A 27,587-nucleotide genomic window follows, 5' to 3' on the forward strand; every position below is an offset into this window, starting at 1 on the left:
CTAATTGTTAGTTTTAGAAGTGTCCAAATACAACTCCAATAAGCAATAAACAAATTAATCACTGGAACATTAATTGCGAAGTATTTAGTTGCAACACAATTTAAAATTAACAACAGAATTGTCATTTTGAACGTCATGTGGTAAAATTAACATGAAATAAAAGATATCTGGCCCAGAATTGCTTGCATTTTTTCAAGAAAATTCTTTTTTCAGTGAGAAAATGAGAAAAATTCTCTTGAACTTAATGGGGGGTTTTCTTGTGTATGTGCTTTTAATTTGAGCATTTCCTGTAAATGAGGATAATTATTTTCAACAAGAAATAATAATAACTGTATTATAAAATAGTTGCCTGGTGTTTTAAAATTTTGAAGTGATAGAACCATATTCATATTTTATCTACAGTGAAAAAAGGGAAATGCATGGTTGCCTATTACTATTGCATTAGTGTAATTACACTAGATCTGTGGAATGCATTGAAAATTTATAGAAAAGCTTCTCTAAATATCATAAGCTCTCATAAAGGTTGTGATTGCTAACAGGCATTTGTTTTACTGTAGTAATTGCAAGTTGCAGTCATATACAGGATGCAAATCCTTTTCCTCTTTACAAACCTAAAATCAAAGGATAGACTTTGCAGTATGTAGTGAAAGCCAGATTCTATCTAGTTTATGTACTGTTGTCACTTTAAAGACTGATCCCTGCTCAGCAAAATAGATAAAAACAGCCCTATAGTTAAGCAGATGATTGCTTGCTTTGTTGATGTGATCATCTGTTTTATTTCTTGAAAACTACTTTTGTATCCTTTCACTGGTTAGAAGAAAATGGTTGGCATCTAGCTTTCAGACTGTTGGCTCTGGAACAAACATCCTTAAGCTGAGGATTGAGTGTGCAGGCAGGCAGACTGACCTTATATTTTTTTTCTGTTTTTGGCCTAGGGTGATTTCCCAGTTTCAGTTCATTGAAGCAGTGATGCAATACATAACCACTTGGCAGAGAAGAATGTATTTGTGCATGCATTTTCTCAACAACCAAGCCATAAATTCACCTATGTTCCTTTTAAGTGCTTGGATGGAATCAAACTAATATTAAACAGGTTTTTGAAATTAAATTTGATGAGTTTGAAAAGCTCCATTTCTCTCATACCTCATATCTGAGTCTGCTTTGAGCAGCTGCTTGGGAAAACAGATCTTCGAAATTGTACTCTTAGATCCTGATGCACTCTTTGGATTACTTAGTATTCTGTTTACAAAATGCTCCTCTTAAGTATTTGATGAAGAGCAGTGATTAGGTACAGGAAGTGCTGGCTTTATTTTTTTTTCTTTCAGTTTTATGTATGTTAATGCTCACTTGCAATTTTCATGAAGCTGTTGCGTGTGCAATGTGAGGTAAACAGCACAATCCTGTAATAAACCATATGACTGCAATAGAAGTGACTGGGTGTGAGAGAATGGAGTATACATCTTTTTCGTCAGTGAGATAAAATTAAGAAGATGGAAGGATTCATGTTGTTCCTAGAAGTGAGGAAACCCTAAAATCTGTTGTTAGTCATGAAAATGTGTTAATGTATTTTGTAGAATGACCCCCCACTCCCCAGTTGGCTGAAAATCTTATTATATGTAGCTGTGTGGTTTGAGCTGCTGTTTTAAAATACTTTCCTAATGCTCTGTGTTCTAAAAAAAAAAAAGGCTCGCAAACGCAATCAACTTTATTCCTCAACAACAACTGGGCAGCAGGATTTGTGTCATTTTTATTTTTTTCTTTTCTTTTTATATCTGTGGAGTGTGTAAAATGCGCCACACTGTGGTGACAGCTTCTTTTCTTTATTTTTGTAGGCTTGACCTGAGGACGGTTTCATCCCACAAGAATCAGCTAAGGGAGATCTGCACAGGCTTCTTCCTAAGGGGAATCATGTCTGAGATTGACTATGAGAAGTTAGCCGAAATAGGTAAATATTTTTTATTATACTTTAAATGGCTTCTGTGTAGAGTCACAGGTGATTTAATAGAGCATCTTGAGTAAGGGAGAGGCTTCACCAGCGTTTTGTAATGCTTCTTGAAGCAATCCAGTATGAGTTACAGCCAATGTACTCATGTGTACCCTATTAAAGCCATTAGAGTTGAAGGTTAGTTTAATACATGCAGCTTTTATGAATTATTGGTAGATGTTCCCAGTGCAATTCTAAGCTATTGGAATATCACCATCTTCACATATTGTGGCACAAATGGGAGTCATTACTCCAAAAAGACAAGTATTGAATGAGTATAGAGATTGCTGTATTGCATGTTATTTCCAAAGATGTTAGTTGCAATGAGCAATATGGCCGTGGCATTAGAAGGCTCATCATTTTGAAAGATCAGTGTTATGTGGGGCTTTTTTTTCCCTGAGTGTTGGAGGATTCCAGGCTAAATCCCAAAGCAAGATTTTTTTTTTCTTTTTTTTTTAATTTTTTTTTAAGCTCCACCTCTGTCTCCTGATCCTCTACTTAGCCCTGATGTCTCCACCACAGCTTTCATCAACAAGCAATTTTCCAGTCAGTTTTGGCAAGCTCTCGGTCAGGTCCTTTCTCGTCTCTTCCAGCCAGGGCTGAACAACAGCAGCAATGTGCATGGTAACAGATGATCCTTTGCTACGGCTCATGAAGCAGGGCAATAAACTCCTAGCACTGAGTGAGAAAAATAGAGCTCAGATCTCCCTCAGTCTGGAGCACTGACTCTTCTTTTTTATTTGTGTACATTAGGAAATGTCTCTTGAGCTCCTGTCCTCTTGTTCACCCATGTGGAAAGGAGGAAAAGAAAAAGAATAAAGAATTATTTTACTAGGTTAGTGTTAACTAGCTTTTCAGTAGTTTGTGACTGCTGCTGGGTCCACTCTGGTCCCTGTGAATAACTGCAGTAGAAATGGGCACATGTGTTTGCTTCCCTAGCTATTTGGTGCATGTCAAAGCCAGGTAGCTTTTCGGAAGCACGTCTATTACTATGCATAGTAGAAAGTGAATTTTTACAGAAGGGATTGCCCCCAAGCTCTCTGCACAAAAAACTGTAGATAGCATACCTGTTGTTTCTGCTGTTTAATAAAAATGTACATTTCAGTTTTATTAAAACTTGTGAAGTTTCAATGTATTCTAATGAATAGTTCTTGTTTCTTGCTTTTTAACCCCAGGTAGTCACATTTTCTATTTTCTTCTCTCTCTGTTTTTGCTATTTGTTACTTTATGTGGATAAATGCTCAGACATGAAAATTTTCTAAACAAAACAGCACTTCTCTTTTTCTCGGATCTGTAGCATGACTTTAAATATATAAAAATAATTTTTAAAAAATGTGAAATTTGGGTATGGAGTTATATTTGTGTTATTGTTCCTGCCTCTTGAGGAAATAAAAATCCTTCTCTAAGGTGAAAGAATACATCTCCAGTTAAAGTTAGTGTAGCTCTTTATATATGATATGCTTCTAAAAGGTAGAAAAACACACATTTTGGTGATAATAGATTAATAAATAAATAAATTAATTAATTAAAGATTAACTTTTATGTATATGAGAAGGGCTAATGGTGTATTAATTAAATGCAGATTATTTTTCCAGTGCGTAATAGGACTTCTGGTTTGTTTTCTGAGGAGCTTGACTGTAAATTGAAGCATAAAGAAATTTAAGAAAAAATGCACTTTGCAGACTATTCTTTTCCTTGAGAAGCCCAGCCATCAGTGGCATTTTTCTTCATTTTGAAAGTTATTTTTGGTACAAATCATATAAATATATCTATTTATATATATTATATAAATATATATATATATAATATACAAATTTATTTGTATAAATCGAAATAGAAATGAAACTATGAAAGTTTCGTGGAGCTGTTTATAGAATGGAAAGCTACTGGGAAACCGTGAGTTAAAAACATTGCAAAAATATTTAGTGAGATTTTTTCTCTTACTCATCCTAGCTACTGGTACTAAATCTGGTTGAAATAGATAGCTGATATATTCTCTCTGCTCTACTATATCTTGGGTGCTGGTCGAGGCATGTTAAATATATAGATGACCAGAATGCAAGAGTTCTTGAAGGACTTAATTTTGACTGGCACCAATAGTGTTACAGATAAACTTTTTGATTCCCTAGTGTTAGAAGTTTTATAATAAAAGAGGTAGATGATGTACAGGGGGTGCTGCACCCTATCAGAACGTTAGTTTTCCTCTTTACATGTATGTTTTCCTCTCCTAAGCCATCGAGACATTTGTGTGCCAGTCTGTCAGTATAATTTTATTCCAGTCAATTTCTAGAAAAAAACCACTTTTGTAGTTCAGCAACACTAAGGGCAGCAATTGTTCCAGAATCTGTTTGTTTAGATTGGTACTTTGGTTCTTTCCTTTTTTGTACTGAGCAGTGATTTGAAAAAGCTTTGGGAAAACAAACCAAACCAAGTTCTGAATCAAGGCTGAATAACAATGAGCTACTAATTTTAGTGTGGAATAGATTTAACTTGAGAATTTAGTTCAGAAGTGAAAAGATGTCTATGGATTTCATTGGGTTTTTGAGCTGCTGTTTATATCTTACTTTGGCCTCTAGCTGGTGTATGTAATGGATGGAGATTTGACTGCCTCACCTACTGCAAGTTTTGAACATTGAATTCACATTGCCTTCAAGGAAATTATAGATTTTGATGGAACTAAGATGGAGGTTTATTGGTACTTCAGTACCTCTGTGCAAGGTATCCTCATGCAGGTCTGCATTCAGAGAGTGTTATGGAACAGCTGTCAATGCACATTAGCATACTGAAACTTTGACTTCCCCATTTGGACACCCGTGAAGTAAAAGAGGAGATGTAGATGGATAAAGGAAGCAGATTGTGAGAGTGTAAGAAATGACAAGGCAACACTAGCAGTTGTGAATAGCAAGGTCACAGCATGCCAGCTGTCCGGCAGTTGTCAAGATTTTTATGACTACCACAGCAGATACTATTTTTAAGGAAGATGTGAAGGTTGTTTTGAGTTATTAAAGGGTTGTTTTTTCCCACACAGAAAAATGGGGTAGGAGGAAGAAACTGTTTTGAAAATATATCAACTGGTGTTTTTGTCTGAGCTAAAATTTAAGCCTTCAGTAATTAATCAGAAGCAAAAGTTTTTCTTTGTTCATTAGCACTTAAGCATTCTTTCTTGCTTCTTTAGAACTGCAGAAAGATGAAGCAGAAGATACACAGTCAGGACAAGATAAAACATTTACGCCTCCACCACATGAGGATCCTCAGCTAGATATCAATCATCCCTACTATGATGTTGCAAGACATGGCATCATTCAGTTAGCAGGTATATTTGGACAAAAAGCATAACTTCAACATGCTAAGCCCCTTAACACAGTTTTTCACTGTACTCCTCAAGGTGATGCATTGTGATTGTACTGATGTTTTCAGCCTTCATCCCAAAAAAACAGCTGAATAGTCAAATGTGATCCCTTGGTTTTCTGGAGATGACTTACGAGTGAAATGCTTGAACTTAATCTTGTTTTAAAGTATAATATAATCATAATCATAAAAATATACTGTAATTGAAGGCCTAACTGTAGCTGTAACAGAGCTGTACTTTGTTTTGGTGATAAGTTGTTTTGTTTTTTTTTAAACAACCTTAAGTGTTAGGAGGCCACGCACATCATTTTTCTAGTTTGCTCAGGAAAGGACATGTAGCTGAAGAGATGCGGGCTAATAAAAGGCAAAAAGGACACTGCTGACAAAAAATTTAACTGCATTTGTCGCTTGACTCTGTGTTGTGATATGGAGAGAAACTATGGTTATATAACATATTTGATATATTGACAAATTGGTTCATTTTGTGTTTACACTTATTTATATTTACAGCATTTTGGCAACGTAGAACATGCAGACACATGAAATGAAAGGCATACATATGAGGTGTATATGTATAAGTATATATTGCATGTTGTTTTGCCCTTGCAAACTTGATTTGCTTTTGGCATTAATGCTTTTATTATTGTAATGTTAACCACAATACTCAACTACAATTAAGTTATACAGTAAGATGTAAACAACGATATTTAATATCATGCATCCTAATGAAGTCTAAAATTGTGTTCTATCGTGCACACTTTTAGCCTAGGTTTTGATTTTTCTGGAAAATGGTGAACTCTGGTTATATGTATTTACCTTCCTGAATTTGATCCATATACAGTATGCCATTCAGGTGAATATAAACTTCAGAAAAACCAGTCCTCAGAAGAGGTTTGATTGAATAGGCTTGTGAAAAACATTGTAAATTACTTCTCATTATAGGAGAGTTCTACTCATACTAGTATTTCTTCTTGAAGCTAGCTATACACAGGATAATAATTATATTTTACCTTCATCAAAACTAACTCTGCAACATAAGATTAAAGTCCATAAACAAGGGAACAACAGATTCACATCCTTGCAACTCAGTATGCTGCTACCTACTAATCCAGTGGGATGTTTCTCACTGAGGCACAAATTTGGGAATGAAGGAAATACTAATATGAAAGTTAGTAATGAAGTCACTGAAATCAAATTGACAGAGTGTGAAATAGATGTGTTAACAGACACACTTGATGCACCAGTTACTGTAACTGTCCATCTAAGAACCTCTCCCATCTGCTGTATTAGGCATTTCTATATGATAATGTTTTAAAAGAGATCTCTTCGAGACTTTTTTCTCCTGCTATGATACACAAGATTGAATCATGATTTGCCATATATTTATTTACTTCTTCAACCTTAGTTAAAATGCATGATTATTTAGTAAATGTTTGTTTCTTGTCCTTGCTGTTCATTCACTCAAAGCTGCCCTGGAAGTCAGAAGCACTTGGCATTTGGTTTAGCTAGTGTTAATTCTAAAGGGTCCTTGTGTGATTATTGTGCTTGGAGTAATCACTGTGATTTTTGCAGCTGCCAGCTGATGAGCCTAAGCCTGGGTCTTTCCTCCTGTGCTGGAGGAAAAGAGGACAAGTTGGCAGTCTTATTGTGCTCAGCCTAAATCACCAATGAGACACACCCTACTGATTTTGAAAAGAAAATAAGTAAAGTTTACTAATTACTGTGGCATACAAACTGGTATCTTTGATAGTCTTAGACTTACACTACCATTTGTCTCAGAAGAGCTAAAACAGTGGGGGAACTCAAAATTCACCACCTCATTCATTTTCTATTTAGATGGTGAAATATACTGGAACAGCAATTTTTAATCTTTTCCAGACTTCTACTGCTGGTGAAACAGAGTACTCATGGTGGGGACAGAGTGATAATCAGCCTGCCCATTCCCAAACAGTCTCATTTGCTTTCCTTTAATGTGTATTCCCTCTCTTTATTCCTGTATTAGAAAACTGGAATGTGCTTCAGTGCAGTCTGGAATGAAAACTACAGTGGTTTTTAGAGACTTTCTGGTAGTGGTAGCATCCACTGATTCTTTTTGGAACTTACTCCATACCAGTGTTGTTTCTAATACAATCAAAACATTAGCTGTATTCTAAATTTGCTGAAGTATTCACAAGATGAGCCTGGGATGAAGTGTTAGTTTATCTATGTTGATTTTCTCCTTACTACTGTAGCCTTTTGTAGGGAAAAAAGGGTCCTCCAGCCTTTGTCTAAGCATAGAAAAGAATGACTTCAGCTGCCATTTCAGAAACATGTGATGGGATTTTGCAAACCTACAGGGCGATTAAAATGTGAAGCACATGCCAGGAACTGTTCTTCAGAATGCGGTGTGTGCACATTTGAAATAATTCTGATGGTAGAGTGCAAGATGGGAACATATGAATGCATGACATGGGGAAGGTAAAATACTATCCAAAGATACACTTCACCTCCTCAAAAGGAGACCTCCTTGTCCCCACAGTTAACGAGTGGAATCAGGTTTGGATGCTTTCTGGATTTACATTCAAGAGAGAAAAAGGTGAGCTCTTCAGATCTCCTTCCCATCGTAGAAAAGGTCAAACAATGCTTTTGACATGAGTCACTTTACAATGATTTGTACCTAGTTTATAATGCTTTCAATAATCTCTGTGAATAAGACAAAGTGTAATTTCAGCACTTTGAATGCTTGTTTTAGAGGAATTCTGAAAGCTGCTCCTTCAGGTTTGATTCTGTGATTGAAAGACAATGAGATTATTATTTGAAGTGAAGAAGAAAAAAGAATTTAGGTGAAAATATTTGCAGTGATTTACCCATCTCTTACTGTGATCTAATTTCCAACACTTATTTAAAAGAAAAAAAATCTATGATTCCTATTCACTTCTCATAAATTGACTTCTACATGCTTTCCATAACAATAGCTTTGACTATATGCAAAGAAGATTTCTGCATTGTACTTATACAATGTGAAATGCAATCAATTAAATAAAAATAAGAAGAAAATTAGAAAAGGTGTGAACTTCAATTATTTTTTATTAATCATTTACTAGTTTATCTCACTAATGGCAATGTACAGCTGGCTACTGGTTAACACACGTAAATGGAAACAAGGCTGCAATGCTTCTTATTATTTCCATTTTGAAGGAGAAATTTCAGCCTGTTTTTCTGTTGCCTAAAGAGAAAGTAAACTGGTGTTTAGTTGTGATTATTTTTAACAAAAATAAGGGACATACAAGCAAATATGATCTTTCTAAGTTGTTTCTGTAATATGATTATTGATAACTTTTTGTAGTACCTATTTTGAATATATGTTGATTTAGGAGTCTAACTCTTGTGCTTTTATTAACTGTCAGTTATATCCCCACGAGTTTGATTAAACTTTCCTTAACAGAAGCAAAGCATCTTATTAATTCTACATTTTCCTTAGCTTTTCATTGTTTTTTTCCCTGTTATGTTTAAAGATTTCAGATATATTCAAGGATTTGAAAGATTGGTTATTTGAGAAGTTCTGTCCGTGCTCTTCAAGCTCCCATTCATATTCATTTATGATTTCTGACCAGTGCATTAGAAAATGATTAAAATAATGTTATGTCAGTCAGACTGTGGAAGAAACAGTGATGATGTAGTTTTTGTGTCTTACTCTCATTATGTAATTCACTACTGTTTCTTCTGAAAGTCACACATCTTTGTAACTTTCAGTCCATCTCAGTGACAGCTTTGCTACTTCCTGCAATACCCCAGGAGCAGACCCACTGGGGATCTGTGTAAATTATAATGCCAAAATAAAGATGAAGGTTTAAAGCTTTTATTCTTGAAAGAAAATAAAATGGACAAAGTCAGTCTTATTTCCAAAAGATATTCCTGAAATCAGGAGCTTTGGTGTTATTTCATAAATTATATCTTCTTGTGGGAAACGGGAAACTGACTGGAGAGACCTAAGACTTACAGATTTTCAGGAAGGACTGTAGGCAGTTTTCAAGAAGGAAACTGAGGGCTCTGTATGTTATTTGCAGCTCAAGAGCAGACATTAATGTTGGCTATGCACTTTGGGAAGCTTTCCTAACCGTTTGACTTGTCATTTTAGAAACACGGGTTCAAATCCTTCAGGTAGGAATTGAATTTGAATTTTTCACATGCAGACAGTTTTCCTGTTGTTTCTTTCTCCAACTATTTTCTTCAGAATGTAAAATGAAATGAATTGATCCTAATGGCATTTCTTGCTTTTGAATGTCAGGCTGCAAGCAGTAGTGTCACTTTCAAAGGAAGAACGTAATTAATTTCATCAAAGAATATGAAGGAGGTTTCATGTTGAGTCTGAGAAAATACAGAGATTGAGCCAGGCATACCTGAACTTAGTGGTTGACTTCAGGAATGGCTTTAACTTAGCCATATTTCAACAAATGTTGTATACTTAATGAAGAGCATAGAGAAATGTAAATGTTTTATTACACCAGGCAAGCTGTCTCTTCACTTTCAGCTGGTCTGAAGAAAATGTGTTGTGGCAAAGCATTTCTCTTAGCCAAAACTGAGAAGAGAGACAGTCCATGAAGGAATCTGAGTAATCTTTGTTTTCTGAAGGGAAGGTACAAACGTCTTGATGTAAGAAATTGCTGAAATACTCACTTCTTATAATTCCTTCTTTTTAAGAAATCGTGTGAACATATACTTGATTTTAATTACAATTTTTGCACTTTCCAGAACCAGGTGCAGCGCAGGTGCAGTCCTCTCACAGAAAGTTGGTATTTAAATTACTGTGTGAACAGGAAGGGAACTGAGTAATGAAGGAAAAAGTAAATGGTGTGAAATCAAAACAGGCTGACTCTTGGTACATAGAGTTGGTGTCACTCCCGTTACCTACTTGGGGAATCTAATGTCTATTATAGTGGAAGAACAGCCAACTCATTATCACAAATATTGGCCACTTTAAAGTTTAAGTCTTAAAATATCCACTGTAATGTAATGTATTTTCATATGATTGGCCAAGGTAATCAGTGCTAGGAAAGAAGACTCATATCTACATGCAAAGATATTAGCTTCTACTGCTGGTGTTGAGACTCAGCTGTGTTATCAGGGCTGTGTGCTTCTTTGTGACTAAGAAGTTTGCTATTATGGATGGGCAGAGACCTACATAGCATTAGTTGTTGGCATATTTACTCATCCAGTGCAAAACACAGACTGTTAGTAATTGCTTTTTTGTAACCCCTGATTTCTCCAAGTCACTGAGAACAGGAGGGACCTTCAAACTTGCTGAGACAAGTTTAACACAGTGCAAATGAAGTTTAAACTTATTTTCAGTAACTTAAATTCTAAGAAAGAAGCATATGGGAGTGAGTCTTTTCACTGTAGTGGCAAGTCCCTTGGATTTTGACCCAGCTCCTACTCCCATCTCTCAATGAAACAAAGGCAGAAGTTCCGTTCACTATAGGATCATTCTGTGCTAACAAAATGTGATAATGACAAGCTTCAGTGAAATAATATATTTGACTTTTATAAAATAGTAACGTTTAGCATCATTAGAAGAAAGGCTTTAAAAAGTCTTACAAAAATTATAGCATTCAAAATCTCTCATTTGTAAATTGGAATAAGCTGTATCATTAGAAAAAAACTTTTCATTTGCAAGATGCAGTAAGTGCTGTGCCATCCAAATTCTTAATTAAAAAGTAGAAGAATCCATTTTCCCACTTGCTCTTCTTTGTTTCTTACCATAACTTCTTTTTTTTCCTTGGTACTGCAAAGTTTGATATCAGAAGTGATGTATGAATCATGTCTGCTTTAGAGAAATACACACAAATAATATTCCATCATTTTGTATTTTAATGGGCATAAATCCTGTTCTGGACACTGCACTCCACACACCCCTCTTTACTCATGAGGTGTAGAGAAGGAGGTTGGCTTGACAGAAATGAGATTACAGAAGTGACTAAGCAGTGAGCACAGCTGATAATGCTGAGGCTGTCATCATCTTTCTATTTACATACTTTACCTATGAATGTGGCTACTGAGTACCAAGTGAGGCTATGCCCTTCCACCCATAGGTGAAGGAAATCTCTCAGACTTTTTTTCTTTGCGAGAGAAGGATTTCAGCCAAAGGATTTGCCAGTGTGAAGAAGATGAGAGCATGAACACAGAGAGTGGGCTGGGGAGTTTAGGTGCCCAAGCAGTTTAGGAACCCAGTCTTTGGGAATGCTGTGGAACTGCCAGAGCACAGAAGCAGTGTAGAAGGAGAAGAGGAACATGGAAGCATAGAACAAGTTATCATCTGAAGCTATTGAGTAATGTGGAATAAAATATGTTAATATGAAACTACATTTTTTACCTGAAAGTAAATCACCAAGGAACAAAACTGAAGTTGTGTTTTTTGGTATTTTGTTTTGTTTTGGGGTTTTTTTTGCATTGTCTTCTGTAAAGAGAGACATCCTTCAGTTCTGAATTATTTAATTCCAAAGGTAATACAGGTTTTGTGGGTTATATACTTGCTCTATGCTGGTTTAAAATCAACATGCTTCAAGTAATGCTCTTTGTTAAGTGTGTAGATAATTGATACTCCCACCCTTCAAACTACACTTTCACATGTTTGGGCATAACTTATTTCCTCAAAATTTTGGACTTCAGTGTGTTTCAAAGTGTGAAGGAAATGGTCTAGAGCAGTGGGAATTTTTCAGGGTGCTCAGTCACAGCCCTTCTGGTAGAGGGCTAGGCAGACCTACTTGACAGATCAGCACTTCATGTGCCATTTAAAAACTCTTATGTTTTTCGAAGAATTATCGATGGCTATGTAAAAAGAACGCCCTCTTTCCTTTTATCAGCTGTCATCATTAATGGGAAGCTGGCACTGCTTTATTTAGCCTTTAGTCGAGCTGAGGTTCGCATTAACCATTTCTGATTGTGGCTGTTGCCCGTATAGCTCTATGGAATTGCAGAACAAGGTTCTGTTCTCCACTCTTCTGGTAGTTTTGGCAAAGCTATTGCACCCCAGTTTTCTGATTATTGGAACTAGAACACTTTACATGTGTTCTAAGTGTATCTGTTTACACTTCTTTTATAAAGGTAGTTATTTTATTCTGCCCTTTAAATCAGGCAGTGGAATGTAACCAACAGTAACAATTAGTGACTCATTTAGTAATTTAACTGGAAACGTTATTAGATTTATTTTGCTCATAAAAATGATTGTCTAACAAATAAAATATTCCACAGTGCACTGTAGCACAGCAGTTTTTCCACAAACAAGTCATGATTTAGAGAACAATTTTTTATTAATGCTTTAATTTAATTTTAGTACATCGTTCATATTAATGCCTTTCAAATTATAATGCCTTAATAAGTGCTCTGAGAACATCAAATAAGACACTTTAAATAACTTCAGGAAATGAAATTATTGCCTGTTTAAGAACAATATACACACTTACCTGAGTATGTATAGTCATGTTGTTGTGCATAACCTTCCTTTAGTGGTGCTCAAGCACCTTATTTAACATGGGAATCAGAATTTATTATTAATGTGGCAAGGGGGCATCGAACTATGGTGGATGAAAAAGCATGTTCAAGAAAGATAGCAAACATAAGTAGTAAGCCTGAAAGAAATTGAAAAAAAAAGAAACAGCCAGTAGAGAAAACTACTTATTTTGGAAGTAAGAAATACAGGACTAAAGTGATAACTGCCAAAAGTCAAGCTGAGTTAAGTCTTTAAAGGTTGATAAAGTAAATAATAAAAGGTTCTTTGGTTGTATAAAGAAAAAAAAAAGGAGATAAATTATCTGTGAAATCAGAGTGGGGTAGACAATTTAAATGAATACTTCATCCCAGTTTTCAGTAAAGATGATGTTGATACTATTAGAAAACCTGTAAGTCCTATTTTTGGTGTTCATCTGCAATTCATTATCTAATCCTTGTCACCCATGCTTAGGAAACAGGCACTCAGACTGGATCAGTGTAGAAAACAGTGGAATTGGAGAAGGGAGATTTTTAAAAGAGGTGGAAGATCTAACATGTTTATAAGCAGTAAAATGCAGGCTGAGAAGTGATTATTGCCCAGAGATTCCATCAGAGTTGTAAACAGTACTGGAGGAGGAGAACTGTTCCACCTGGATCACATCATTGTCACACGAACAAGCTGGTACAGACTTGCTAGCACTTTTAGACCAAAATTGAAGAAAGAAGGTTGCATATTGTCATAGCAGTGAGCAGTAGGACCAAGAGCTGGAAAAATTAACTGGTTTTCAAGATGGATCCTGACAAATCAGGAAGGGTTATGGGTACAGTTCCTGGTGATGACACAGGCTTGGAACTGGTAATGCAGAAGATGTCTCCCAGTCAGCATTCGTAAGTGAGAAGTTATTAGAAGTTAATCTCGTCTCTTCTATCCCTTTTCCCATATTAAAACAAACAAACAAAAAAAGCCCCAAACAACAGTGTACCATCACGACCTCTGTATACATGTGGGATAGAAACTGAATAAAGCAAACACAAGAATGTTTTTTTTCTTGATGTGGAATCTGCCAGGTGAAGGTGCCAATTTTTCCTAAGCAAAATAAAGGGAAGAATTTTTATATAGTTGGAGGCTTTTCATCAAAAATACATGTTTCCAAGCTGGCAAATATTTTCTCATTCAGATGATGCAATTTGATCAGCTTTAGCTTATCGAGTTCATAGAACTGATGTTGATTCAAACAGCTGAAACTGCTCTACCCTACAGTTTTCATAGAAATGTTCATATGGTTCATATGTCCAGTTACCATGTAAGATCTTTAACTTTCCCCCTTTTACTTCTCTGCTTTTTCATTCCAGTAGTTACCTATATGTTAAGATCTTAACATCTCACAGTCTTTTGTACAGTTACCCTCAATATGATCATCTTCTGAGTGTGGGTTTCCAGATAGTGGAAGTTGGGCATTGGGTGGGCACTGGCATCATCACCAGCTTTGTCCTTTCAAGCAGTGGGTGAAAGTGTCATGAGCCAATGAGTGCAATGAACTCAACTGCCCCCGTACGTGCTTTGCTGAAGGGATTAAGGGATGGAATCGTGGTGATCTTCAGGTTATGAAAAGCAAAGGTGTTTGCCCTGTGTCTTGTGTTTTAATGAGATCTGAATGCAGTGGTGCTTTTGGAAAAATATCTAAGAAAGCTTAAGCTGATAAAATAAAAATCTGACGTCAGTGTTTGACAGAACAGATGTCTAAATTGTTTTGTTGTGGAGCAGCAAATAAGGGATGACAAGTTTAAAAACATTGTTTCTGCAACTACTCCAGAAAGACATGGTTTCTTCCATGGTTAAATTCTGCAGGAGGATTTAGTCATTCCTTTTCAGGAGCTGCACACTATCAGCTACACTTTGAATAGGTCTTTCTCAGCTTAATTTGCCTCAGTTGTCCAGCAGTTGCATCATTTTGCTGCCACGGTTGCCAAATTTATTTCTGTAGGCAGCATGTGATTTGCTTGTGAAGTTTCACAGTGTGTTTTGTGTAAAGATGAGAAATACAAAGATTACCCCAAATACCAGAAAATACAAGCTGCTGCCTCAGATCACTGAGGTCCCACTGCATGAGTAAATGAGTGTTGTATTCACTAACTGTTTTGTTCACTAGGTGATGACAATTCTGGAAGAAAGGTGATTACCTTCAGTTGCTGCCGTATGCCCCCCTCCCACCAGCTCAATCACACCAGATTGCTGGAGTAAGTTTCTCTCAATCTCCTGTGTGGACTGCTTTACATTCACAGAGTCGCATTTATATGTGAACCTCTTTTAGCTTGTTTCCAGATGAATGAGTTTTCAGAGAGGGAGAAGCAGGAGGCAGTGAGTGAAATGGAAAAATGATGTACTTACTAGTGTTAATATTAAGTCAATGAGATGTGGATGAAACTGTCGGTTTCTTCACCTGGAATCTTGACTAGAGAAAGTAATTCACTGTGTACTGAAATTAAATCGGTGTTTTGATTTTATTGACGAATTCTGATATTTTAAAACAAAGAATTTATGATGAAGACCAGTGAAAGAGGAATTCTAGTATTTTAGCGCTGTGTACATATGTTCTCGTGAATGAGTTTGCCTCAATTTGCTATATTTCATTTCCTTAATCACCTAGCAATAACATTTTGTTATTTATGTTACTGTTTTTCCTCTTTTATAAGATGACCTACATCAAGTACAATACTATTGTTTAAATCTCTTATATCTCACCTTGTAACAAGCAGTTGATTGTACAAAAATATTGGTTATTTTATTCTTTCAAAGCTCCCTCAATTATTTTTAGAAGTACAGGCTTTCTGTAGGCAATGTGCCAAGGAATTTGCATGCTGTAAAATGAAACAGGCTCTCTGTATGTCAGAATATATGTTTAGATATATTTATATTTTGATTACACTCTTTTTGAAAGTCTTGAATTACTGTTGTTGGTAATTCCATTGTAATACCATTTAATACTCAATTCAGGCATCAAAACAGTATTATGTAAATAGCAATAGCATTCCTTGTCCCAGACTATCTTCAGTCTTAAGGTTTTCAGTATCATAGATGAATAAGTGGATCAGTAAGACTGTGGGAGTACAGCATAGCAGTGAAGTTACGTGCTTTTGCATAGGTGAACAGTCAGTGTGGCCTTGATACTTTCAGGTAGCCACAGCCTAATAAGTGTCACATGAAACTGTCTATTTACTTGAATGAGTGAAGAACGATATCTGGGACTCTGTCACAGAATAATAAGATAACATTGAGAATGACATGAGAAAGTTGAAATCTGACACAGCAAGAGATGAGGCCAGATTGTACTCCTCCATCATTGCTTTATTTGAATCACTGAGCTGTGTAATAGACCATGCAGTGCTCTCAATTGTAGGAGAAAAGGAAAAGTGTCTTACACTATACCACAAAAGAATCAATGCACTGAAATCTGCTTATAAAACATATACTTTTATTTCAAGATGGGATAACTAGTGTAGTTCTTCAAATTACTTTTAAAGGAAATGATCTATAAATGTAGTCCTTGCAAAGCAAACAAAAGAAAGGCAAGTGCATTCAAGACAACAGTTTAAAGTAACCAGTTGTAATTGGCAGCAATTAGAGTTAATGGATTTTTCCAAGAATTTGAAATCTTTTTATTTGAGAGTAAGAAGATTTATCCCTTATTATTTTGAAAGGTCAAAATGTCTATGTTTATTTGGCTAATTGTTGATAAAGGCAAGAAAAAAGCAAAACAGAAGTTGCTGCCAGTTAAAATGTATCCTTTAAAATATTTGCTGAGCAACACAGTCATTTATTGTCTTCATCTTTTAGTGATTTGTGAGTACCATTGTTTTTATAACTAAATATGTTCATAATGTGGTGGAATTACTGGTAACGCTGCCTCTAAAACAAGATGAACTTGTTTGATAAATACATTGAGGAAAGCATGAATCTGCAGTCATGAATGTTCAGTGCAAAACCAGTGCATTTACTTTCTCAGTTACTGCTTTAAAATCCAATACACTGTCTTAAAACTAAAATGGTATCTTTTCAGGTACTTAAAATATACTCTGGAACAGTACGTAGAAAATGATTATACAGTTGTCTACTTTCACTACGGCCTGAAGAGTCTGAATAAACCATCACTGAAATGGTTACAAACAGCCTACAAAGAATTTGACAGGAAGTATGTCTCCAGAATATTCGGTCTGTGTGTGTGTGTAAAATGTCTGTAGCTAATGGTTGAGTTAATTTTGCCATTGCAGATTCTTGTAATGGCCTCAGTCTGTTGGTTCTCTTATAAATGTCTTCTGTGCACTGCTTAGTGTCTTAGGTGCTGAAAGGATTATCCAAAGTTATACAAAGACTTGGTAGCAAGACGTGAGCCATCATCTTTCTGTGCACTATTTAACAAGAAGCTTGTGACACCTTACTAGCCGTCATTCTTGATTATCTCACAGGTTTTTTTTTAACCTTAAATCTTCTGAAGGCTAGGTTGTATATGAAATAGGACATCCTAACAGGCAGTTTCTCAAAATACTTGTAATATTCATTTTTTGTTATATGCAAAGTGCAGAAATGACCCCTGTCAGTCCTTTGAAGTATCAGTGACTGCTACTGACTTATATTTTGGGTGAGTGGATGTGTTGTTGACTAGGCAGAGCTCCTAGGTAGATAGATTTTGAATAGAGGAAACAGTTCTAAAGTTTATTCTTTGAAAACAAGCACTTGTCAATAAATCTGGAAGTTCCTGTTGAAATCAGTTAGGCTTTTAGTTGTTCACACGTTATTTTACTTGTTTTCAAGTTGTTTTACTTGTTTTTTGAGTTGGACAAAAAAGGGCAACAGATCTGGAAGTGGAAGCATTCATAAATGGCTTTTTCCCGAAGTGGAACTGTAGATGTGCTTGTGTGTGCGTGTTGGGGGATGAATCATATGTGCCTGATTTTTCCAATCTGGGAGCTGGATCAAGAAGCAAATCTCCAAAAAGACACTGTGAAAGAGGTTAATGTGTATTTCTAGATTAAACTGCAATATAAATACACAAGCATTTAACACATCTGTGTACCAGCCTGCTTTGAAAATAGAAATTCAAATATGCAAAATTTGGTTATCTAGTGCCAGAGCTCAGTCTTTTGAATCTCACCCAATAGCATCCTGTAACTCTAAAACCTACTATGCAAGAAAACAGCAGCCATCCGAGCTGCAGAGATGAGCTGTCATTTGAAGTATCTAAGTGCCTTAATGAGAAATTGATATCGGTTTGGCAACAGATCGAGAAAGCTTATTTTTGCTAGTAGGATTCTGAATATGTTTGCTATAATGCATTTATTGTTTGTGAGACAGGGTAAGGAAGAAAAAATGGCAAAGGATCTCCTATATTTTGTCTTCGGTGAAAGGTTTGGGCTATAATAGTGTTTTTTGCTGTGCTTTGACAGTTCCTGAAAATAAACCACTCTGTGGAATTGGAAGCATACCCTATCATATTATTTTCCTTCTGAGACAATTCCAAGCCTAATTTACAGCAGCTGTATAGGAAGAGGCAGAAAGAGGGACTATATCTTCCTCAGTTTTGTTGCCTTCTCTCCTGCATATATCTCAAGAACACAATTACACCAGAAATCTGTTTTCTCCATTTTCACTCTGTCCCAGAATGCGAGAGAACCAAAGAGGAGCAGATAATCCCAGGTAGCTTTAGAAAGTAGGCAACCTCACACCCATCATTTTATTCACAGCTGAAGTTCATGCATGCAGTCACCGAGAAGCTCACAGCGGTATTTACAGTCCAGCATTTATGTTTAGCTGTACTAGCCAGAGAGAAAAAAAAACAAAAACACAACACAAATACAGTACCTTTCAGACCTGTTCCATTTGTGTATTTTGAGGGTGAGAGAAAAGATATAGAGGAAGATTGTAATTAGCTAGTATCATGAAAGGAAATGTTCAACTGGAATAATTTCAAGGTAGTAGTTCTTGGTTTTAAGGTTTATGGCAGAAGTCCAGTGTAGTCTTCTGGGCATTCAGTTGTAGTTCAAGAAAATATGAAGCATGTAAACTTCCACAGAAATGCAGGTTTATGCCTTCTACTTTGAGATGCAAAACAGACTTTTTTCAGTGAAGCAGCTCAGTTGTGTTGCTTTTGAGTTTTTATCACTGAATTCGAGTTTACAGCAGTGCCAGTTGTGCAGGAGGATAGTTATCTGCTTGTATGTAATACTGGCTTTGTAAAAACAGCACAGACATACATGGGCCTGTTCAAAACCCAAAAGGAAAAACTGTTTCAACTACTGAACTATTTTAACTGCTAAGTTGATCCTCTTTTCCCTCTCACAATAACCTGTTACATAAAGGTTTTTTCTTGAGAGTTAATGACTATCTTTTCTTTTTTTTCTTTTTTTTTTCCCATAAGAATGAATGGTCAGCACTGGGGAGGATTCTCCAGCTTTGAAGCAAACTTTGCAAAGCCCAAAGCATGTGATGTATAGAATAGATGTATATTTGTATTGTATACAATTGATGTATAGAATAGAAAGAGATGCTTGATTGTGGGTTTTCTCAGTTTCATTTTTCAGTAAGGTTGAGTAAGATCAGCATGTTCCTGTGGTGCCTAGTTTCCATTTCAGTTTTAGCCTGCTAGAATCTATTGTTTATGTACCATTATATGACAACATGGAATCAAGCAGTGCTGTAATGGAGAATGTTTTTGTTTTAAACAAAGAGGACCATCTGATATAAAACAATGCATAATTGGCTTCAACTTTAGTAATGACTACAAAAACAAGATAAAAGTAGTGAGAAAGAAGATTAGGTCTAAATTTTACAGCTGAAAATATATAAATTTCCTCCTGTATGAAGTTCTTTTATGGAGAAAATAAAGAGAAATGGAGGGAATCCATTTTTAAGACTTCCTTCTCCCCTCAGTTCTTTTTCAGGTTGCTTCATCTCATAATTTTCCCTCTACCCTCCGGATATTAAGCCCTTAAGACAGAAGACTTTGGTTAGGATTAAAATAGTTATTTTGGAATACTGTTGTATCATCAAAAGTAACCTTTTTTTTTTATTATAAAAAAGTCATTTTATGTTGAGTTTCTCCTGAGTTAAGCCTTTTTAATGTACTTGAATAAAACACTGTATGATATTCCTGTAATAATACCTTCCATTCAGTTGTACCTACTCATTTCTACAGTCTATGATATTCAAAAATTTTCTTAACAATTTCATTTTTTTTTCTTAGGTATAAGAAAAACCTCAAAGCACTCTATGTTGTACATCCAACCAACTTCATAAAAATTCTGTGGAATATTTTTAAACCTCTTATAAGGTACTTGACAATTTTCCTGTCTAGTTTAAAGATGATTTGTTCTCTTTCAGGTTGCTTTTAAAAAGCTTGAGGTAAAATATATCAAGTAACAGCACAACACCCATTTAAACTGGCTTGAACTAATACATAAGACGAGCTTAAGCTTGAGTATGCATAACAGGGTAGAGGGTATTTTCTTTCTAAAATTATGAAGTCTTAATTAATAAAGGGTTCAGTGGTGTGTTAAAGTAAATAGTCCTTCAAAACATAGTTATTCTGTGGGCATGAATGACTTTTTTGTTCTGTTTAACAGCACTTAGCACGAAAAAAAACTAAGTCCATGACTGGAGTTTCTAGGTGGTATGGTAAAGCAGGTAATAAATGGCTAACCTTTGGTCTGATCTCAAGTGCTGAGATGAATTGGACTGATAATACTAGTGTGTTCAAAGTTAATGAATAAGCCCTGAAGTGCTCATAAGAATTTGAGATAGACAGTATAATGGTGGGTATATTTTACCAGTGGATTCTTTTCCTTTTCACTGTGAAAATTAATGGTAGCTACAAGGAACCAGCAATGATGGATGGATTCTGACAAGCACTAAGTTGGTTGGACTTCTAAGTTTTTGCTCCTGAACTTCTGCTGCTTTCAAAGTAATTCCAACATGTTGCAGATTATGAATGTCCTTAGAGTTGAAAGAATAAAACAACTTATCCCTAGAAGCCATAGTGAATCAGCTCCTAATGTACGTTATGCTAACTTGCACTTTCTGACTGGGTAGCAAATTAATTAATTGTAAAGGTTAACTTTTAGACAGGTCAGAACATGCAAGAAGCATGTGAAATTTTAAAAAAATGCAGCTAGAACTCATTTTGTAATATATCATTCATGAAATGTCAGTAATCCAGGACACAGACCAGCGGTGACAAAACTGTGACAGAAGCAGGAGGTGCAGTAGCTGATTCAACTTCAGGAACTGTATGGATATTTTTTATTCCTGATTTGCTGTAGGATGGCTATGAGGAATTATCCAAAAGGTTTTGGAAAAACAAACAAACAAACAAAAAAACCCAAACAAACAACAACAACAATAAACAGGAACACAACAAACAAGTAGTCATGATTTGTTCTAAGATGGCTCAGGCACAGCCAACTTCTTTCTAAGAGGCAGTTGAGAATGATTTGTGGGGTGCTGAGAAGTCAGCTTCAGGCCAAGTTGTTAAGCCAGGCATTGTATGGCTAAAGGAAGAAGTAGAATAGTGAAGGACAGCTATTGCCTGGGAGTATTCAGCTGCTGATCACACTGTGGTGTGGAATCAGTGCTGGCTCCAGGGTTTGAATGTATTTATAACCCTCCTTGCACTTCAAATTTTCAATGTCCCTTTGGTCTTAATGCTCTCAGTGGGGCTACAGGTGGATAAACACTGCTGCTAATTCTTGAAAAAAGTACATATACATGGTTATCTCTTCAAGCATTCATTTTCCCTGGATCTTATGATGTTTGCATAGATAAGACAAATACCTTTTTCTTTCTTGGAACACTATTATTACTATTAAATGCTGGCATTTAAATCATTATTTACTTTGGATGTAAAAATGGGTGCTCCTGATAAATTTAAGCATTCATATCCAGCACAGAAAATTGAAACCAGCATTTGTCATCTTAGATACACGATCATCTTGTCCTTTATAATGCCCTGTTTTCATAGCAATGAACAATTCATGTTGTGCTTGACTTTTAGTACTGCTTACCTGGATACTTGTTTTGAGTCTAATCTGATAGCACTCTGCTCCTTGTTAAAAAGAAAAAAAAAAAAAAAAAAGTGACCAACAGAAACAAATTGGTACACTGGTAATAATAATAATAGCAATGATTATAATACTATTTATTATGACAAAATAATTGAAGGAATGAATTAACTCTGAAAAGTCAATTACGGAGAATTCTTTGTAAGCCCATGGCTTATGTATGATGTTGAAATCAGAGACCAGAAAAAAAAAAAAAAAAAAGACTTGGAAAAAAGACAAGCTGAAAAATCTGAAGTTCTGCACAGTGGGCTAATATCTATCAGTAATAAAACCACTCGCCTGATGGCAAAATTTTGCGCTTTCCACTTGAGAGCTTCTAAAATGCCCAAGTGACTTGCATTTGTGTCATCGCCCACTAGAGGGAGCGTGCGTATGCGTGTTTGACAATTCAGTGATAAATTCATTACTGCGAGAGAATTTTTCTCTAGTTCAGATATCAAAGTAACATGCAGCGAAGCACAGTTTTCATCATGAACACCTACTGCTTGTATTGACAATTCATTACAGGACAGACACTTTGTATCCCAGAAAAATATGACATTATTTTGGACTGTACGTAACTGAAACTCAAAACCTAACTTGCCTTCCTTCTCGCACCAAATTTGGAAAATCTGTTTTGTTCAGCTCATCAAGAGAGCTTTATTGTTCAGAAGCTATCCAGCTCTTTTCAAAACAGATAAATCTGATGGCCCTGCACTTCAAGGATGTACATTATCCATTCTTTGAAAATCTTGCCTGTCATTTAATACTTAATGGTTTGTGTCTGTAGTCCCATTATTTCATGTCTTGGTAAGAACAAATATCTAAATAACACAACCGTTGTGTTGGGCATGCAACATTTTCTCCAGAGTTAACAATTATTTTAGTGAGCTTTCTAATGCTGTGTGAAAGCTGTTTTTCAGTGGCTTTTAAAGCAGTGTTTTTCATATCTATGCAAATCAAAAAACATTCAGACGAAAGTCAGTTATTTTTATTCAAATCAGACTCTCAGGCATGCACTGTATATGTTTGATCATACAAAATGAAATACATCTCATGTCTCCTGCTGCTTCAATTACAGTCTAATTTTGAGTTGCATCAGCACTTACATTTTTGTAATGGAAACTAAAGCCTTCATAAATGCTTCTCCCATGCTGATTTTTGTACTTTTTTTCTTTCCAATTTTTTTTTTAAGCCATAAGTTTGGGAAAAAAGTCACCTACTTGAACTATTTAAGTGACCTGAGAGAACATCTCAAATATGACCAGCTTAATATTCCTCAAGAAGTCATCCGGTACGTGTTAAGTTTCAAATACTTTGTCTCACATTTTTTCAGGTACACTTGTGTTACATTCACTGTATTCCAAGCAGAATCTAATCCTATTTCTTCAGTGGCTGGAAGTTTAATTTACCTTCTGTACTTGATTGGATCTAATTCTGAAATCTGCATTGTCATGTAAGAATTGCTAGAGTGTGTCACATGTGTACACAGGAGAACCCTATGTAGTTTTCTACAGGTCTGAAACCTCTACATTTCAGTTGTGGAGCATTTTCTTCATATAATTGCAGCCTCAATGTGAGTGTTAACAAAGTCCATGTGTTGCTACTACTTATGGGTACTGCATAATGTCATCAGCAAAAATACAATCCTGACCTCTTTGCTTGCATATTGTAATGGATCAAATGACTTCCATTTATGAAGAGCTATCACAGTCAGCAAAGAGTTAATTGATTTTGAATTTTATGGATATGTCTATTGTTAGCAGATCAATTACTTTAACGTGGTGCTTGTGTGTGTGCTACGGAGGAGTAATGGAGAGGGAAAGATTAAGAAGTACATTGGGCTGGGATTATCAAGTGCCAATATTAGTATCAATAACAGTCTTTTCAACACTACTCTTTACATGGAAATGCCTTGATATACTGACAGGAAATGATTTTATGTCACTGCTGAATGAAAGTAACTGGAAGCTTTGATTATGACTGTTACTGACACCAGGTGGGTTTTTACACATCTTCTGAGTAAATAGGGAATAACTGAAAATACCTTAGAGCTCTGAGGTTATAAATTAGATTGCAAGGTTGCAAAAGAGAGGAGATTTGTATTCTGAGTAGCAAAGAGGCTTGAATTTTCTTTTAAATTATAGAGTGTTCCTATTTTTTGGACACATTTATTCCTGTACTCCATTGGCTACAGCAAAAAATAAAAATAAAGAAAGCTCTTTTTTGTCTTGCTTAAGAATTCTTTAGCAAATATCTCTTAAAAATTTCCCTATTGCTTAAATTATAGTAAATGTAAATCCTGTAAGACCCACAGCATATACACTGTTGTCAGGTGATCAGCATCAACACTGGTAGCTGCTGTTCATATATGTAACTTGTCAGTTGTGATGCATAGAAAATCAGTGAGTTTTTGATTTTTACAGACATGATGAAAATCTTCGGGGGAAACACAAGGGAAAACTGCCACCTGTGGTCAAGGTTCCTCCACCAAGACCACCTCTACCTACCCAGCAATTTGGAGTCAGCCTGCAATAGTAAGCTATGAGATTTCTGAAAAAGAAGATTTCTATATCCTGCAGCTTTCTGTAATATGCAGGTTCACTAGACACAAAGTCTGCAGACATTTTTTTTTTTTAGTATATGTTTAGTTTCTCATTCCCTTTGAAAGCCAGAAATCTACAGGGTTAGGCAGTAATATTTATCGATTTGGGACAGGTCTTACAATCCCTGTGTCTGGTCTTCATGCTTATAGTATCTTTGGGGTAGTTAGTGCTACTATTGCTGCACAATTTTTCTCTCCATGGACAGAAATTTGCCCATAAATGACAGTCCCAAGCTCACCTGTTGCTGGTGGTTGCTGGCAGATGGGAAAGTGTTTTGGAGTTACTGATAGATAACTTGTGGATAGCAAAGCTTCAGAGTCAAAAATGGCTGCAAAAATCTAAAATGGATGTTTTAGCCTTTATGAATTGATAAATTGTTGCTTTGTTGCCCAAGTATTGTTCTTATCAGAGCTCTATGGAATGAATACAATCACTCTTACAGAAGGGCCCTCACAGCTGTTTATGTAAATTACAGCACAGTATCTGGTGTAAAAAAAATGATTTACTTAACACAAGGAATGGGATAGCAATATACTTTCAAAAGGCAATTTTGCTAAAAACAGCTAGAACAAAGCACAGAAGCAAACAAAACCAAAAAAGCAAAGAAATGTAGACACCTGAAAAGTAACAACAGCAGTGAAAACTGCAAAATCTTCTTCTAGCTTCCAACTAAGTAATTTCTGCCAAAGACATGGAAAGCTATCTTGCCATGGCTTCTTCTTCAAGAGCAGCTGGCAAATGTTCGCATTCAGAAAAACCAATTTATTCTGTCTGATCCATGGACATTTGGATTTCCTCCCACCCCCCAAGTCTGCTTATCTGGTGCTAATGATTCAGCTATAAATGAGATATAAAATATAATTTTCCCCTGCTAAATGTTAAACATTAGTCCTCTGTGGAAGGCCTGATATTAGAACAATCAGTATCTATCGTATAAGAGCTGCTATGGCATTAACTTTTATGATACCTTTTTAGAATCCAGCCTAACACTTGAGACATGAGTAAGTCACTTCCTTAATTCAGAAGATATCTTTTAGGTAGACTCCATTGGGTCATTAAGAAGGGCAATGTTTTATGCTGCTGCTCCTGTTGTGAAAGTGGGACTGCTTACTGGCATCAGGGCATGCAGTTTCTTGCTTCCAGTTCTATCTAAGCTCTCACAGGAGACAATGTCTCACCATGCCTCAGCATTCCTGAATATAAAAAGGATGACAATCCTCTATGACTTCAAAATAAGAAATAAATGAATTAATATATGCCATATTTATGAAGAAGGTAAAGCTAATGGAGGAAAGAGAATGATATGTGTTGACAGCTTCTAAAATCTGAACCAGAAAAAAAGTATTCTCTTGGTGAATCAATTGCTTTTACTTGTTCCCTCTCCTTCTATGAGGTCTATAGTCTGTAATGGCAAAATTTCTGTGATCTCCCATGTATTTAGCAATGATACAGGTTTGAAGCCTTCTCCTAGGTGAGGCTCTTTCCGTTTGCTGAAAAGGATGCAGAATGACCCAGATTTTATTTTGTATGGGTTTATGGGAATATGTGTGCTGTGTGCCATGTGTTTCAGTACTGTCAAGTGGAAACAGTATTATCAGTGATGCTATTGAGAGAAAGTTATTGCCATTAAAGGACTATTTCTTGCAGACTTCTTTTTCTGTAATGTGAGAAAAGAAATATTAAGACTCATAAGCCTGAAGTTTCATTTGTTTCAGCACCTTTGGAATGATGATCTTTAATTAGGCAGTTGAAAGATGGTGAGTGAGATTATCCAAAGCCTCCTAGATAGCCTAATTTTGATCAGATGTTAGACAATGATATCCCAATGACTTCTGGATATGGAAAGTAGAAAAACCCATATCTTTTTGAATGTTATTCTGTAAAAAATCAGGCAGTGCTGTTGTCTGTACCACGGTTAGCAGCCACCATGTTACTCATGAAGAGTATGGGTAGAAAGAATTTTTGGTCATTCCAATCATGTGTGTATGAAAACTTCATAGCGGCACACTCGTAGGCATTTAATTTGTGTCTCATAATTTCAGATAGCTACTGCAGACATTTTCAGGGTGTTTCAAAAATTTGTGTGTACTAGTTTTTATGTACTTTGGTTATTATAGGTGTAGAATAATAGAGGGAGCTTTAGAAATTATAGTTTATTTAAAAGAGCTTTTCTGTGAGTCAAGGTGCTGCTGTTGTATGGTGCAATGAAATAAATGAAGCTAAAGAGGAGCTCTGAATCATGTGCAGAGAGGAGTTTGAACAGTCAAATCACTGTTTTTACTGCTTGAGGCATACACAATGCTCTTTCTGTAGGCACAGATCAAACACATGCTATCGATGCAGAAAGGAAGATAGATTACATAGTTACCTGCCTGTGGTCCCAATTTTCCAAATGCCTATTAACAGAAACCTGTGAAGGAACCCAGGATCTTGTGCAGGAGTGGACTTAATGAGAACAACTATTTTCAAAGGGAAATGTTTGTTATGATTGATGCCACTGATTCTCTGAAACGTAGAAGTATTCCTACATGGTATGTTTGAATCTTACCTAGGAGAGCAAGACAGTAACGATATGAGAGAGATTCAGTAGATCAGGGATCTGTTCTGGGCTGAGTCACAGAAATTTGTTATCCCATACCAGCTGTTCACACTGTGATTCAGCAAAGATCTTAACCCAATTTTATTTTAACTTAGATCTTTGGAATTTAAGCGTGTAACTTGTTGCTCAGAGACATGAATTTGAAGCCTGTATCATTGTGAGCTCCTATGAGGACAGTTGTTTGGTCTTCACAGTTGGAACTTGAATCTGGTACCAAGTTCTCCTGAAGTCTACATGGGAGGTACTGTAGTTCTTAAACTCATAATAAATGAGCTTAGTAAAGGCATCAAGAAGTGGCAGTAGGACTTCTCTGAAGCATAGGAGACAAAAAAAAAAAAAAAAAAAAGGGGTGCTCTCCTGAATTAATTCTTTATGCCTATGTGTACAGAGCAGACTTGCCCAGTTGGCTTGGCTGAATGTCTTTCCAAGATATTTTTGGCCTCCAGCCTGGTTTTCCTGGGTGCCAAATTCTGCCTGTTCCAGTGGCCCAGAACAC

The 27,587-nt window shown here is 36.0% G+C and overlaps 1 protein-coding gene across 5 annotated transcripts in view; it reads left to right on the forward strand.

Moving 5' to 3' along the window:
* The window catches only part of ARHGAP8 (Rho GTPase activating protein 8), a 76,470-nt gene that overhangs the window by 18,431 nt on the left and 30,452 nt on the right, over positions 1–27,587 (forward strand). For 2 of the 5 annotated variants that reach the window (XM_042834978.1, XM_042834974.1), the window contains exons 3-10: positions 1,833–1,945; positions 5,160–5,297; positions 7,851–7,907; positions 14,947–15,034; positions 16,855–16,986; positions 20,035–20,121; positions 23,082–23,180; positions 24,313–24,423. In XM_042834978.1, coding sequence (XP_042690912.1) covers positions 1,833–1,945; positions 5,160–5,297; positions 7,851–7,907; positions 14,947–15,034; positions 16,855–16,986; positions 20,035–20,121; positions 23,082–23,180; positions 24,313–24,423 — 825 coding nt within the window. The remainder of the gene's footprint in view (positions 1–1,832; positions 1,946–5,159; positions 5,298–7,850; positions 7,908–14,946; positions 15,035–16,854; positions 16,987–20,034; positions 20,122–23,081; positions 23,181–24,312; positions 24,424–27,587) is intronic. The other 3 variants (XM_042834976.1, XM_042834977.1, XM_042834975.1) reach the window with 3 other exon arrangements.

Source organism: Centrocercus urophasianus, unplaced genomic scaffold, assembly GCF_019232065.1.
Source record: "Centrocercus urophasianus isolate 14NV4802_14NV808 unplaced genomic scaffold, USGS_Curo_1.0 seq_5, whole genome shotgun sequence".
Taxonomy (NCBI): Eukaryota; Metazoa; Chordata; class Aves; order Galliformes; family Phasianidae; genus Centrocercus; species Centrocercus urophasianus.